The sequence below is a fragment of the Sus scrofa genome, chromosome 2, assembly GCF_054392235.1.
Source record: "Sus scrofa isolate SSC_HxYL_T2T_F1_AM1 chromosome 2, Sscrofa_HxYL_maternal_Yorkshire_Landrace_v2.0, whole genome shotgun sequence".
In the NCBI taxonomy this organism is placed as follows: domain Eukaryota; kingdom Metazoa; phylum Chordata; class Mammalia; order Artiodactyla; family Suidae; genus Sus; species Sus scrofa.
The window spans coordinates 18,784,000-18,798,356 of record NC_139384.1 but is presented as its reverse complement, the minus strand read 5'-3'; the positions used below and the strand labels follow the sequence as shown (position 1 = coordinate 18,798,356).

Below are 14,357 nucleotides of genomic sequence, written 5' to 3'. Positions count from 1 at the left end.
TGGTCATAATTACCATTGCTGTTGCTATTAGCAGAAGCTGCTGCAGCAGCAGCAAAATGTTCACATTTTTGCTGCAAGCAGCATTTAAAGCATTTAGGGAAAATATAGAGAGAGAAGGTCATAGAAGGAAGATTCTAAATTGAAAACTACACAGCCCCCCTTCCCAGGGTGGTCCCCACTGAGCAATGATGTATCACGTAATATCGTAGTAAAGGGTTGTGTTTACGTGAAGAGAAAATCATTTCCAGCTTCAGCGAGGTGAGGTAGTGTGGGGTGGTAGAAAAAGCAAAGATGTAAGAGTTCGTGCCTCTTCCTGCGTGACCTTGGGTAGCACCCTCCGTGTCCTCAGTATCCTAGTCTGTATGGAAAATCCCAGGGATTGCTGTGGTCGTGAAATGAGGAAACTGCTGGGCTGGGATTGAGGAAGAAGAATATACACTCAGGCTTCTGTCCTTCCCTTCTGCGACTCTGACCAGGGACCCAACTTGAAACTGAGGCTGATCAGAGGCTGACTCAGTGAACTGCTAGCTTCAGGAGGTACCAGACGTGCTAATGGGGCTGAGTTTACCTGTATAACATGAAAGCTGCAATCACCACAAGAATCAGCAGGATACTGAGGAGTCCACCAATGACATAGCTGACATGAAGTCCTTCTCCTAAGAAGAGCAGAGAGACACTAGGTGGGGACCACTGACAATCTCCTGGCTGGTGTGAAGAATGGGAGGAGGGAGGGCTCCTTTTGTAGGTGTTGGATCCCACACCATCTGAGGATGGCTAGAGGTCTCCTCAGAGGAGAGGCCCCAGGGGGTGGAGTAGGGGGCTAAGACGAAAGCTATCAGTCTATTAGCATCTCTAATTCCAATTCCATCACCTACTAGCTGTATGACTTAAGGCGAGATGCCTAACTTCTATGTTTTTGCATCAGTTAAATGTAAATAATAAATTGCTCATAGGGCTGGTGGAAGTTAAAGGTGAAAGTATATATACAAATACATACATACACACACACACATATATATACACACCCATGTACTAGTATGGGCACACATAAATATGGCTTAACACATGCCTGGCATAAGGAAAGCACTGCATAAGTGGCGGCTATTCTGATTATTCTTTCCATGTATTTAGTCAAAGAAAAGTATTCATCAACTCCAAAGGGGCCCCATGAAGGTTCTGGAAGATATCAGTGGAGACTTAGATTCCTTATATCTTGTTTTTCAAAACAGTTGGGCACTGAGGGCTTACCTGGAGCAGCAGGTATGGCCTCATTGGATTGTGCACAGAGGCCTAGCTGGGCATCCTTTTCAGAGCATCTGTGGGGCAAAGAAAACTGAATATGAAGGCTACTTGTATGCAACAAAGATATTGCCTTTCTCCAGGAAAGGGGGAGGGTCCTGTGAAGGTCAGGGTGAAAACTTTGGAAGTGGGTCTTCCAGATATGACACTATACCAGACGGGAGATGTCAGAAACTTGGAGAAGGCAGGACCAAAAAATACGGAGAAATCAGCATGAGTCACTGTCTTCAAAATGCTATGTCATGATTATGGAGTTCCCTAGTGGCTCAGTAGGTTAAGGATCAGGCATTGTCTCTGCAGTGGCTTGGGTCACTGCTGTGGCATGGGTTTGATCCCTGGCTCAGAAACTTCTGCATGCCACAGGCATGCTCCCACCCCCCGCCCCAAAGATGTTATACGATGTTTAAATGTGTTTTAAAATAGGTACTCTTGGAGTTCCCATCGTGGCACAGCAGAAACGATTCCAACTAGGAATGATGAGGTTGCAGGTTTGATCCCTGGCCTGGCTCAGTGGGTTAACAATCTGGCCTTGCTATGAGCTGTGGTGTAGGTCGCAGATGTGGCTCGGATCTGGCGTTGCTGTGGCTGTGGCATAAGCTGGCAGCTGTAGCTCCGATTCGACCCGTATCCTGGGAATCTCCACATGCCGCAGGAGCGGCCCTAAAAATAAATAAATAAAAATAATAAATAAATAAATAAATAAAATAGGAACTCTTTAAAAAGGATTTTTTTTTTTTTTTTGGCCATACTCACAGCATGCAGAAGTTCCCAGAGTAGGGATCAAACCTAGGCCACAGCAATGACAATGCCATGCCAGATCCTTAACCACTAGGCCACCAGGGAACTCCTAAAAAGGATTCTTTAAAAAGGAGAAGCATGTTTGGGAGTAAGCCGAAAGTCTGTTGAAAGAATACTAAGGACATCAATAACAGGCTTTATTAAGCTACCAGGATTCCTTGGCAGAAGCTACCAGCTAAGCAAACTTCTGACTGTAAAAAGATTATTGCAAGGTCTAGAGAGACCTATAAAAAATACTGTTTTTCTTCCCTCCATTCTTTCACAAGGGAATATGCAAAACATCCAGAGGGAGGGCTGGGATAACAAACTTTTGAAATTCAAAGAAGGTAAGTCCTTTGTGACACACTATGAGCTGGCAATTAAAGGCATGTCCTAAACAGCTAGAGAAAAGCTACCTGGAAGAACATCTGAAACCTAGAGGCACTGAGCCTTCAAATAGAACTCTGACAGGAAGAAAATATCTGAGTAGGAGTCAAAAGTTTTCTAAATAAACCTGAAGAAAATTAGATTAATAATGATTGTTAGTACTTAAAAGTTAGTGAGAAAGGTACACATTTATATCCGTTTGCTTTTCTATATAAATTTCTAACAAGAGAAAATGGGGCATATAGAATGAATTCGATCATGTGTAAATCATAATTTTAGGGACATGAGTCTAGAGTTTTATTTGGGATTATTACTATGGTTCTCCTTTCAGAATTGAAATCACATGTTAATTATCTTTTTTTTTTTTCTTCCTTTTTCTTTTTAGGGCTGCACCTGCAGTATATGGAAGTAACCAGGCCAGGGGTCAAATTAGAGCTGCAGCTACCAGCCTATGCCACAGCCACAGCCACAGCCACATCCACACCGGATCTGAGCTGCATCTGCAACCTACGCTGCAGCTTGTGGGAATACCAGATCCTTACCCCACTGAGTGAGGCCAGGGATCAAACCTGCATTCTCTTGGATCCTAGTCAGGTTCTTAACCCACTAAGCCACATTGGGAACTCTGTTAATTATCTTTTAAGCTATAGCTGATATTAAAAGTAAAGAGAACAATATGTTACAATGAAAAACATTCTAATAGAAAAATGTCTGGGAACACAGACATCCAAATAGTAAGAGGAGAAAATGACATCACTATCTCAAAAAGATATCTGCACCCCCATGTTCAAGGTAGCATTATTTACAACAGCCAAGACACGGTAACAATCTAAGTGTCCATCAGTGGATGAACAGATAAAGAAAATGTGGTACGGGTATACAGTGGAACATTTATTCAACCATAAAACGGACATTCTGGGGAGTTCCCATTATGGCTCAGCAGTAACAAACCTGACTAGTATCCATGAGGATACAAGTTTGATCCCTGGCCTCCCTCAGTGGATTAAGGATCTGGTGTTGCTGTGAGCTGTGGTGTAGGTCACAGATTCAGCTTGGATCTGGCATTGCTGTGGCTGTGGTATACGCTGGCAGCTACAACTCCAATTCAATCCCTAGCCTGGTAACCTCCATATGCCGCAGGAGCACCCTAAAGAGGCAAAAAATAGGGGGACCTGCTATTTGCAACAATATGGACGGAACTTGAGGGCATATGCTAAGTGAAATAAGTCAGACAGAGAAAGACAAATACTATATGATATCACTTATATGTGGAATATGAAAAAAAAACCAACAACTCATAGATATAATATCATACTGATTGCCAGAGGTGAGAAGTAGAGGTAGACAAAAATGAGTGAAGACAGTCAAAGGCACAAACGTCCAGTTATAAGTCCTGGGGATGTAATATACCTTATAGCGACTACAGTTAACAATACCATAGGAGTTCCCGTCATGGCGCAGTGGTTGGCGAATCCGACTAGGAACCATGAGGTTGCGGGTTCGGTCCCTGCCCTTGCTCAGTGGGTTAAGGATCCGGCGTTGCCGTGAGCTGTGGTGTAGGTCGCAGACGTGGCTTGGATCCCGCGTTGCTGTGGCTCTGGCGTAGGCCGGCGGCTACAGCTCTGATTAGACCCCTAGCCTGGGAACCTCCGTATGCCGTAGGAGCGGCCCAAGAAATGGTGAAAAAGACAAAAAAAAAAAAATACTGTATTGTATACTTGAAAGTTGATAGGAGAGTAGACCTTTTTTTTTTTTTTTTTTTTTTTTTTTGGTCTTTTTGCTATTTCTTGGGCCGCTCCCGCGGCATATGGAGGTTCCCAGGCTAGGGGTCAAATCAGAGCTGCAGCCACCAGCCTACGCCAGAGCCACAGCAACGCTGGATCCAAGCCGCGTCTGCGACCTACACCACAGCTCACGGCAACGCCGGATCGTTAACCCACTGAGCAAGGGCAGGGACCGAACCTGCAACCTCATGGTTCCTAGTCGGATTCGCTAACCACTGCGCCACGACGGGAACTCCTCTTTTTCTTTTTATGGCTGCACCTGTGGCATATGGAAGTTCCTAGGCTGGGGTTAAATCAGAGCTGCAGCCGCAGGCCTACGCGACAGCCACGCTGGATCCGAGCCACATCTGCAATCTATGCTGCAGGTTGTGGCAATGCCACATCCTTAACCCACTGAGCAAGGCCAGGGATGGAACCCTCATCCTCACAGACACTATGTTGGGTCCTTAACCTGCTGAGCCACAATGGGAACTCCTAAGAGAGTAGATTTTAAAAGTCCTCATTATAAGAAAAAAAGTGTGTATCTATGTGTGGTGATAGATATTAACTAACTAGACTTATTGTGGTAATCATCTCATAATATACACATGTATCAAATTTTTAAAAAACACTAAAGATAATTACATACAGGTACTTGTTTCTTCTTTATTCCTATAAGTATTTCGAGGTTATTTTTTTGCAAAATGTAAATAAAAAACAAATTTATAAGACTTTCTCTAAATTTTATACATAAAATTGAATATTTACTCAATTTTGAGATGTGCATTTTTCTATATTCTAACATCTCTGAAATAGGAATGTGTCTTACAATTAACAGCATCTCACAATTGCTATTGATCATTTTTTCGGTGTAAGCTCTCAAAATTAGGATGCATCTTAAATTGATAGCACCTTCAATATAATGAAATGCAATATTTTATACTTAATTTGAGAACTGTTCATTCATTCATGCTTATTTAACGGTGGTGTGTGTGCGTGTGTGTATGTGTGTAAGTAAACATGCACTTAACATGTATGTGTGTTTGAGTGTTACAGGTCATTATAAGCTAGGGCCACCACATCCCTGAGGATATCCCAAGTCGTAAAGCCACAGCCCAGAGACCACTATGACTTGGTGGCTTCTAAGTAAACTGTAGGACAGAACCACGTGCTAAACTCGTTATGCGAGAGCTAATGTCACAGAAAGAAAGAAAGGAGGAATGTCACATAGAAACGCCTCCTGAGTGATTTCTCTCTCTAAATCTACTCTTAAAGCTTCCTGCCTTCAGAGCTAAAAAAAGAATGGCTTGCAACAATCTACAAGTCTAAATATCATCTCCAGTCCCAAACAGCAGGGACTGGTGTCTAGCGATATGACCTACCTCCCATCTGCCAGAATTATCAAGCTGGGACTAAGGTCTTCTGCTGGCAGGAGCTGGCGATTCAAATCAAGAGCCCTCAATCCCATACTGAACCCACTTACCTCCCTTCCATGTCCTCCAGAGACGTGCGGGTCCGGGTGGTAGAGGAACGCAAGGTGGTCGGCAGCGTGTTGGGTAGCACCGGGCTCCTTTCACTCGTGCTGGTGGCCCTGGGAGCTGGGGGCACCAGACCAGGTACTGGAGAGAAAACAAGGGCTGGGGTGGACCACTGGAGCCCAACATATCTACATATGGTCCAAGAGTAGCATCTGGAGATCTTACAAAGCAATCTTTTAACTGCCCTAATCCTAGGCACCCTATTAGAGGTCCTATTTAACACTACACATAAAAAGGATTTGGTTTCTGATATTAATAGTTTGGGATGGGCTAGATGGCCTATACAGGGCAGGAGGAGAGAGTAATGCAGAAGTCACAGCAGGGATCAGGGAATCAGGAGACCTGATTCCCATTCTAGTAACTGCTAGAAGTCAGACAAAGCCAGGTCTGTGCCATCCCAAAGCTCAAATCATTGCTCCCAGTCACTCTGCTGTAAGACCCCCTGAAGGGGAATCTTACCCGGAAGAACAAAGCTGAGGCTGATGATCCCCTGCCCATGCAAGGGCTCAGCTGTTCCAGGGGGCCAATCAGAAACTCACCAAGGGAGCAGGGCCGGCCGTCGGGCTCATCAGGACAGGCACACACAAAGTCTGAGGTTCTGGCGAAGCAGAGGTGGGTACAGCCCCCGTTGTTCACACCACAGGCATTGGTCCCTGGGGGTAAAGCAGATGAACATCTGGCCTGGGACAGAATCAATCTCCCAAATTGACTCTTCTCCCAAAGGGGGAGATTCGGGGCTACCTCACTGACAGGGACATGGGGCAGGAGGTAACGACAGGGGCTGAAAAGGTCTAAGAGCGTAAGATGTGAACCAAAAGGCTCTCCTGTGGCTCTAGCTGTCTTGGTTATGAACAGTCCTTGGGGTGACCCACCAACCCCAGCAATGGAAGGGGAGCAGGTTTGGGTCCCAGAAGCCCACCTGTCTGCCGCTGGGGGGAAACCACAATGATATCCATGAGTCCTTCCACATTCGCCAACACTGTCTCCTTGTTCCGGCCTGAGTACTTGTCAACTCGCTGGATTGACTTGGTCTGCCAGTCTGTCCAGTAGATCCACCTGTCCTGCTACTCAATAGGGAGACCCCCCCACACAAAAGAGGAGATATTACTCAGTAGGCAGACCCCAGGACAGCTTCCGTGCTCAGCATGTATAATCCCTCTGCCTCAGCACCCTCTTCATTTCTTACCCAGGTCAACTCCTATGCATCCCCAGATATGATGTCATCCAGGAACCTCCCCTGCTCAATCCATAGAGAATTCACCATTCTCTCCTCTGTGCTGTTCCGTGCCTTGCCCTCACTCCTACCAGTGAGTTTTGAAACTCTGGTCATTTGTTTACATGTCTGTCTGTCCCATCACATTTAGTTCTTCAAGGACAAGAATGTGTTCCATTCATCGCTCAATTTCCAACACTAACACTTAGTTCTCGTCTATTGGTTGAGTGGCTCCATGAATAAATGAGTTCCTGAACATACCAAATGGGAGAAAATTGTGTGTGTTGGGGTGGTCCTTCTAGGTCCCTGTTTTTCTGGGCCCTTGACTCAGAGCCCTGGCCAAGTCCTCTGTGGGCAGCTGCTTTCTAATGCAGAGATCCTGAGAGTCTCAATCCGAAGTGGGGAGGGGCAGTGTAGGTGGTTCCCCTCCCATCCCTGGGGTATATATCAGAAACCCCAGGGAAAATTTGTAGATTAAAATATTAAATTCATATGGTCCTGTAGTTTTACATTTGGAGCATGGAGGGGAAAGCCTATCATTAAGTAAAGGCAGGCAAAATCTTATTGGCCGATAGGTTATAATGCAGAATAAAGACAGAATGGATGTTTGTCAAAAAGGGACCAAGATATTTATTTATTAACTTACAGCTGCACCTGCTGCATGTGGAGGTTCCCAGGCTAGGGGTTAAATTGGAGCCACAGCTGCAGGCCTATGCCACAGCCACAGCCACACCAGATCTGAGCTGCATCTGTGACCTACACCACACCTTGTAGCAATGCTGGATCCCTGTCACACTGAGGGAGGGCAGGGATTGAACCCAAATCCTCATGGATACTAGTCAGGTTCTTAACCTGCTGAGCCACAACAGGAACTCCAAGGGACCAAGATTTGTATGTGATTGAGAATCTTTGTTTTGGCTCCAGGCTTGGAAGATTTTTTTTACCTTTCCTGAATTATTTTACAGGGTTAGAACTCTAAAAAGTGACAATAATAATTACAGTCGTTAAAAACAACACACATTTAGGCTATATGTGGTGCTAATGCTTTGTGTATACTTCCAGAGGATACTATTATTAACCTCATCTATTTTATGAGTAAGTGAAGCTTAGAGAAATTCAGTGTCTTGTCGAAGTTGCACAGTTACTTAATGACACAGGAAGAACTTGAACCCACAGAGCTGGTCTGTTGGAGGTACTCACTCAATAAACACTAACTGGCAACTGTTGCTACTCCACCCTCCAGCTACTAAGTGAGCTGCCTGAGCTTGGATGTTGGAACCACGGCATTGGGACCAACTGGAGAACTTCTTAAAATGCATATTCCCGGCCTAACCCTCAGGAGGAAGATTCTTTCTTTCTTTCTTTCTTTCTTTTTTTTTTTTTTTTTTTTTTTTTTGGTCTTTTTAGGGCCTCACCCTCGGCATGTGGAGGTTCCTAGGCTAGGGGTCCACACCAGAGCCACAGCATCACCAGATCCGAGCTGCATCTGCGACCTACACCACAGCTCTGCTGGATCCTCAACCCACTGAGCAAGGCCAGGGATGGAACCCGCATCCTTATGGATGCTAGTTGGGTTCGTTAACCACTGAGCTACAATGGGAATTCCAGGAGGCAGATGCTTTATGTCCAGGGCCCAGGAATGTGCACTTAACAAGTTCCACAGCTGATTCTGTACACTACTGTTTGAGAACCACTCCTTGGAATGCCAGAGTGTGGGAGCATGGGGCAGGAGCAGGGCACATGGCAAGGCTTCAGTGTACAGGAAACGCCCCTAACGTGAGCTTCCACAGCACATCTGTTCAGCAGCACTTGGGCTGAGGCTGCTGACACAGAACCCCGAGGAAACACCCCTTCATGGTGGTTTGGTGACCTCTCTCCCCACCAGTACCTGAGTGAGAGCAAAGGGGTGCGATACATGGCTGACCAAGACCTGCCGGAGCTTCCCACTGAGGTCGGCGCTCTCAATCCGGTCCAGATGCGCATCCACCCAGTAGATCCTGTGAAGGAAAGGAGCAAAGCTGGTTCTGAAAACACTTGCTGGGCAGCCTGGCCCCGCCCTCTAGGGAGCTATCTGTCTCCTCCCGAGCCAAGCTGGCAGGTGCTGTGAGCAGTCAAGGTGATGATGAGAGGTCACTGGAAGCCCCCAAGCTGAAGAGCGGAATTTGATTGGTGACGGGGGAAGTGGGGAGGCTAGGGCTGTTCTGGGGAGGAGTCGAAAGTCTAGTGACTTCCAAGGAGCCCCACCCCCCCCGTCTCATCTTCAGCAACTTGATCACTCTTTGACTCCTACCCAAGAATCTAAGCCCAAATTCTTAAGAATGCCCTTCAAGAAGAGACTTAGTCTATAAAGCGCTCCATGAAGTTAAAGGAGAGGGCATTTCTCGTCTCCAGCCCCACCCTCCAGGTGATTTTGATTCCCTTCTTCTTCCGAGGGCAGAAAGGGGAATCTACTGCCTCAGAGCCCCTTTCTCCCCTCTTCTGTTCTCCAGGACTTTTAATCTGAACAAGGAGTTTCAAATTCCAGTGCCTGATGGGATCAGTCAAACAACAAATGTGAAGAATCAGCCCTTAAATGGATGGGGGGTAATGGGATTGTTGGTCCAGCCAGAGGGCAAGCTCTGCGAAAGGCACTCAAATTAAAAACACACGTTGGAGTTCCCATCGTGGCTCAGCGGAAACGAATCTGAATAACATCCATGAGGACGCAGGTTTGATCCCTGGCCCTGCTCAGTGGGTTAAGGATCCGGCGTTGCCATGAACTGTGGTGTAGGTTGCCGAAGCAGCTTGGATCCCGAGTTGGCTGTGGTGTAGGTTGGCCGCTACAGTTCCAATTCACTGCCTAGCCTGGGAACCTCCATATGACGCAGGCACGGCCCTAAAAAGACCAAAATTAAAAACACACACGTAAACCAGATAAACAAAGCCCACCTGAGGGCTGAGAGCTGGATTCAGCAACCCCTGCTCCAAAATGTTCCCTCGCCCTTCCCACCGATTGGTCTTTCCCACCTACCGAGAAACTTTCTACTTTTTGTTTTCACTACTTCAATCTCCACCATCCTCTCCTCTGCCCACCCGATACCCAGGAGGCTGTTGGGGATGGGATTCCCACCTGCGGGTATCATAGTCCAGGGTAAGCCCATTGGGCCAACCCAGGTCTGTGTTGATAAGGACCTTCCGCTCAGAGCCATCCAAGTTCGCCCGCTCAATCTTGGCAATGTGGCCCCAGTCTGTCCAGAAGAGGTACCTGGGACACAACGGTGCCATCATCAAGGCATGGGAAGATGGCACCCAGGGAACACAAGGACACACAGGTACCATTAATACATAGGCTTCTTTCAAGGGTCTCTTCACCAGGCCCTTCTTCCCTGGGTCTCTTTTCTGCTGGCCCCAAACTCACCCCTTCCTGGGGAAAACGGCAATGGCCCGAGGCTCATCCAGGCTGTTGTTGACCAGCACTTTGCGGCAGGAACCATCCAGCCTTGATGCTTCAATGGTATTTCGGCCCGTATCTGTCCAATACAGATTCCTGGCCACCCAGTCCACTGCCAGCCCGTCTGTGGTCTTCAGCCCACGCCCGATCACTGTCTCCATGTTGCTGCCATTCAGATCTGCTCGCCTTGGAGAACAGCCCAGGTTGGATGATGGACCAGACTGACCAGCCACAGACCGATACCCCTTGAATCCATGTTCCCATAATGGGATCCCCACTATGCTGCAGAGACTAAGTATTTAGAAGTATATTCCACAGCATCTAGCACAGTAGGTATTCAAAATATTTGCAGAATTTGGGAGTTCCCATTGTGGCTCAGTGGTGACAAACCCAACTAGTGTCCACGAGGATGCGGGTTGGATCCCTGGCCTTGCTTGGTGGGTTGGGGATCCGGCATTGCTGTGAGCTGTGGTGTAGGTCGCAGACGCGGCTCGGATCCCATGTTGCTGTGGCTGTGGCTGTGGCCAGCAGCTGTAGCTGCAATGCTGTGGCTGTGGCCAGCAGCTGTAGCTGCAATTTGACCCCTACCTTGGGAACTTCCATATGCCACGGTTTGGCCCTTAAAAAGGAAAAAAAAAAAAAAAAAAAAAAAAGCTTTCAGAATGAATGACTAAATTATTGGGAGGACAAGGTGTTTCCTACTATAAGTAGGTGGCATTTGGGCCCATGCCTTGTCAGAACACAGCTTAAAACCCCATAGACCTTTAGGAAGAGACAAGGATTGCTAGGCGGTGATTATAAGAAAGGGAAAAAAATTTGTTTTCAAGTTCTACCTGTGCATTTTTATAGAAGTCCTATATCAGGGAATTCAAGTTCAGGATGCTGGGGGGCATATCACAAACCACATATGCCTACCGGCTTCCAGCACGAGATTCTAACACACCTCTCAGAAAGAACAAAAGGAAACGCTCCTGTTCTTCTATGGGAAAACCTCTGCCATATTAAAACCCTCTAACTGATGGCAAGGCATCCCATTCCTCAGCTGTGTTGGGGTAAAAAAATGGAAAGATTAAGAAAAATGGAAGTAAAAAATATTAAAAAAAAACAAAAACAAAAACCAACACAACTTTGTGAACAGCCATAGGCCTTGGCATTTAGCCAGTGCTCCTGTATTATAACCCAGATACTCAATTTAGCTCCATGGCCAACTGATCAAGGAGTCTTAGAGGATCCTTGGAGCTCCTGGGATGCCCAGCACTTGCGCGAGAAGGCTCCAGGTCCCCAGCCTGACTTTGCTTGTTTTACATGCTGGGCTTCTATCACTCTTTAAATAAACAAAACCCAATGTCTGAAACTCTCCTCTAAGTGATAACACTAAACAGTGAGCAAGTCAGGGTCAGAAGAAACTAGCCAGGCTGCTGAATCGTTCAGTCCACATAGAGATCAGCACAGACCACAAGCTCACCCATCAGAGATCGGAATCAGGTCTTTGTCCTCTGGGGGCTTCAGGGACACGCGTACCTGATAACATCCAGGAACACATCTGTGTAATAGACCTTTCCATCCACACTGTCGTAGTCCAGGGAGATGACATTGTTGAGCTCAGGAACAGGCACGTGCACATCTGTGTGGTCACTGGTGTCCAGTGAGATGCGCCGGATGGAGCCGCGGCTGGAGAAGAGCAGGTAGGTCTCAGGAGACGGATCACAGGTCTTGCCGTCTCCCTTCAGCTGGATGCCAGTGGGGCAGGCGCAGGAAAAGCCAGAGGGCCGTGGCAGGCAGAGGTGAGAGCAGCCACCGTTTCTTGAGCCGCACTTGTTAAAACCTACGGAGAAGTGAGAGAGACTTTTGAGACCCTGCCTGGAAGATGGTCCGAACCTTACAAAGGCCCTGATTTCTTGTGCTGATGGTCTGCTGTTCTACTTAACAGGATTCGGTGCCTGGCAGGGATGAGGTAGAGGGAGCCGGGGTGTCTCCAGGAGCCTTTTGAAGCTGAGAGCACCCTGCAGTTGCAGTACCAGCCATACCCAGTGGGAACACAGCCTGATCCTGGAAGGGGGCTTAAGCAGGTGCCCATCTCTCTGTGCTCCGGCTACATCTCTGATGTTGAGATACCCCCAGAAAGCCAGAGGCTCTGGCTCACAGCCCTACGAGTCTTCTCACCCAGGGGCTGTGCCCGGTCCACAGCCTGGATGTCCATGAGCCCTGGCAGGTTAGACCTCACCAGGATGACATTGCCGCCGGTACCCTTGTCGGCACGGTGGATGCTGCGGGTCTGCCAGTCAGTCCAGTAGATGTAGGAGTCGAGCAGGGTGAGGCCGTACGGGTGCTGCACGGGTGACACCAGTGTGTGCCGACTGGCACCATTCAGATCAGCAGCCTCAATTCGCTGGAGGGGAAGGAGAGGGTGGCAGGTGGCTATCAGCTGACCGGCAGCCCTCACTGGAGATCCCAGAAAGACCTCTCCCATAGTTCCGGGCTTCTGGGAAGCAGCAGGAGCAGGGCACTCACCTCAGTGTGGGCATCAGCCCAGAGCAGCTGGGAGCTGGCCTTGTCGACCGTCAGTCCATTGGGCCAACCAAGGTTGTGGTTGATGAGCACGGTACGGTCTGAGCCATCCATTCCGGACCGCTCTAACTTGGCGTGCTCCCCCCAGTCTGTCCAGTACATGAACCTGGGCAAGGAACGATACTAGCTCGTCATTCCCACAGCTTCTGTACACTATGAGGACTTACAAAATGCCAAACACTCTGAAAACTCTTTTCCACACACAAAGGGGAGCTGTTGTTCAAGGCCTACAGGGTTTCAGATTTGCAAGATGGGAAAGTTCTGGAGATCTGTTTCACAGTCATGTGAATGTACCTAACACCACTGAATTATACACTTACAAATGGCTAAGGTGGTAAAAAAAAAAAAAAAAAAAAAGCACTGTCTCCATGCACTATCTCACTTAATGCTCACGTGGGCCAAGAGGCATACATTTTCACTCTCACCTCCACTTACAAGGAAGGAAACTGAGGAGCAGGGAGGTGGAATATTGGACCCAAAGTGACAGACACAGTTAATAAGAGGTGAAGGAATTTGAAACCTGGACTTCTGATGTCCAGGCTCATGCTTTAACCTCTACACTACCCTGCCACCCTGAGAGAAGTCACAAGGCAGTGGAAGCGTCCCAGGGAGGAGGTCAGTCTGGATGTTCCTGTGAAGCACGCTCGGTCTCGACGGCCCACCTCCACCCCCTCCATAGTCACAGCCGGGCCGGCCCATCCTGCCGCCCAGGGCCACAGAGCCTCTCTCACCCCTTCTCGTGGTACAGAACAATGGCACGGGGGCTGTCGAGGTTCTGCCACACCAGCACCTTCCGCATGGATCCATCCAGGTTGCCCACTTCAATGCGGTTGGTTCCCGTATCTGTCCAGTACACCTTCCGGCCAATGGCATCCACTGCGAGCCCATCTGTGGTCTGCAGGCCTGCAGGAAGTCAAGAGAGCACGCTGGCTCCTGCCTTAAAACAGATGGGATATTTCCCCAGCTCTGTAGCCAGACAGGTGGTCCCTGGGCTGGGAGCAAGGCCCACCTGTGGTGATGATGTCCTCATGCTGTGAACCGTCCAGATTGGCACGGCTGATCCTGTGCAGCGTGCTGTCTGACCAGTATACTTTTCCTGGAAGGGGAAGGCTTGGCTCACCCTGGACCTTCACCTCCCCCAAAGGAACACACACGGCGGACTCACGCCCTGAGACACCAGGGCATGTCAGGGGACCCTGAACCCCCAAGCAGAGGAAATCAAAGGAAATATAGAAATATCATTACAGGATAGCTCTTGGCAGAGATGAAGAGGAAGCCTCCAAACCCCGTGCCCTTATAACCAAAGCGGAAGTGCTATAGAGACAGGGCAGGGGCTGTGCCTGAGGGAACAGGGAGTCCCGGGCTGTTAGCAGGAGGCAGAG

The 14,357-nt window shown here is 48.2% G+C and overlaps 1 protein-coding gene across 6 annotated transcripts in view; it reads right to left on the bottom strand.

The window, feature by feature from the left end:
• The window catches only part of LRP4 (LDL receptor related protein 4), a 57,093-nt gene that overhangs the window by 7,044 nt on the left and 35,692 nt on the right, over positions 1-14,357 (bottom strand). For 5 of the 6 annotated variants that reach the window (XR_014836993.1, XM_085011206.1, XM_021085230.2 and 2 more), the window contains exons 24-36: positions 13,985-14,071; positions 13,707-13,878; positions 12,919-13,081; positions 12,571-12,796; positions 11,929-12,232; positions 10,375-10,593; positions 10,087-10,221; positions 8,866-8,974; positions 6,684-6,828; positions 6,304-6,417; positions 5,710-5,845; positions 1,249-1,316; positions 569-656 (exon numbers count right to left, since the gene is read on the bottom strand). Coding sequence is in view for 4 of the 6 variants with exons in the window: in XM_085011206.1 (XP_084867332.1) it covers positions 569-656; positions 1,249-1,316; positions 5,710-5,845; positions 6,304-6,417; positions 6,684-6,828; positions 8,866-8,974; positions 10,087-10,221; positions 10,375-10,593; positions 11,929-12,232; positions 12,571-12,796; positions 12,919-13,081; positions 13,707-13,878; positions 13,985-14,071 (1,966 nt within the window). In the remaining 2 variants the exon portion in view is untranslated. Of the gene's footprint in view, positions 1-568; positions 657-1,248; positions 1,317-5,709; positions 5,846-6,303; positions 6,418-6,683; positions 6,829-8,327; positions 8,471-8,865; positions 8,975-10,086; positions 10,222-10,374; positions 10,594-10,989; positions 12,233-12,570; positions 12,797-12,918; positions 13,082-13,706; positions 13,879-13,984; positions 14,072-14,357 lie in introns of those variants that run through there. The other variant, XR_014836992.1, reaches the window with a different exon arrangement.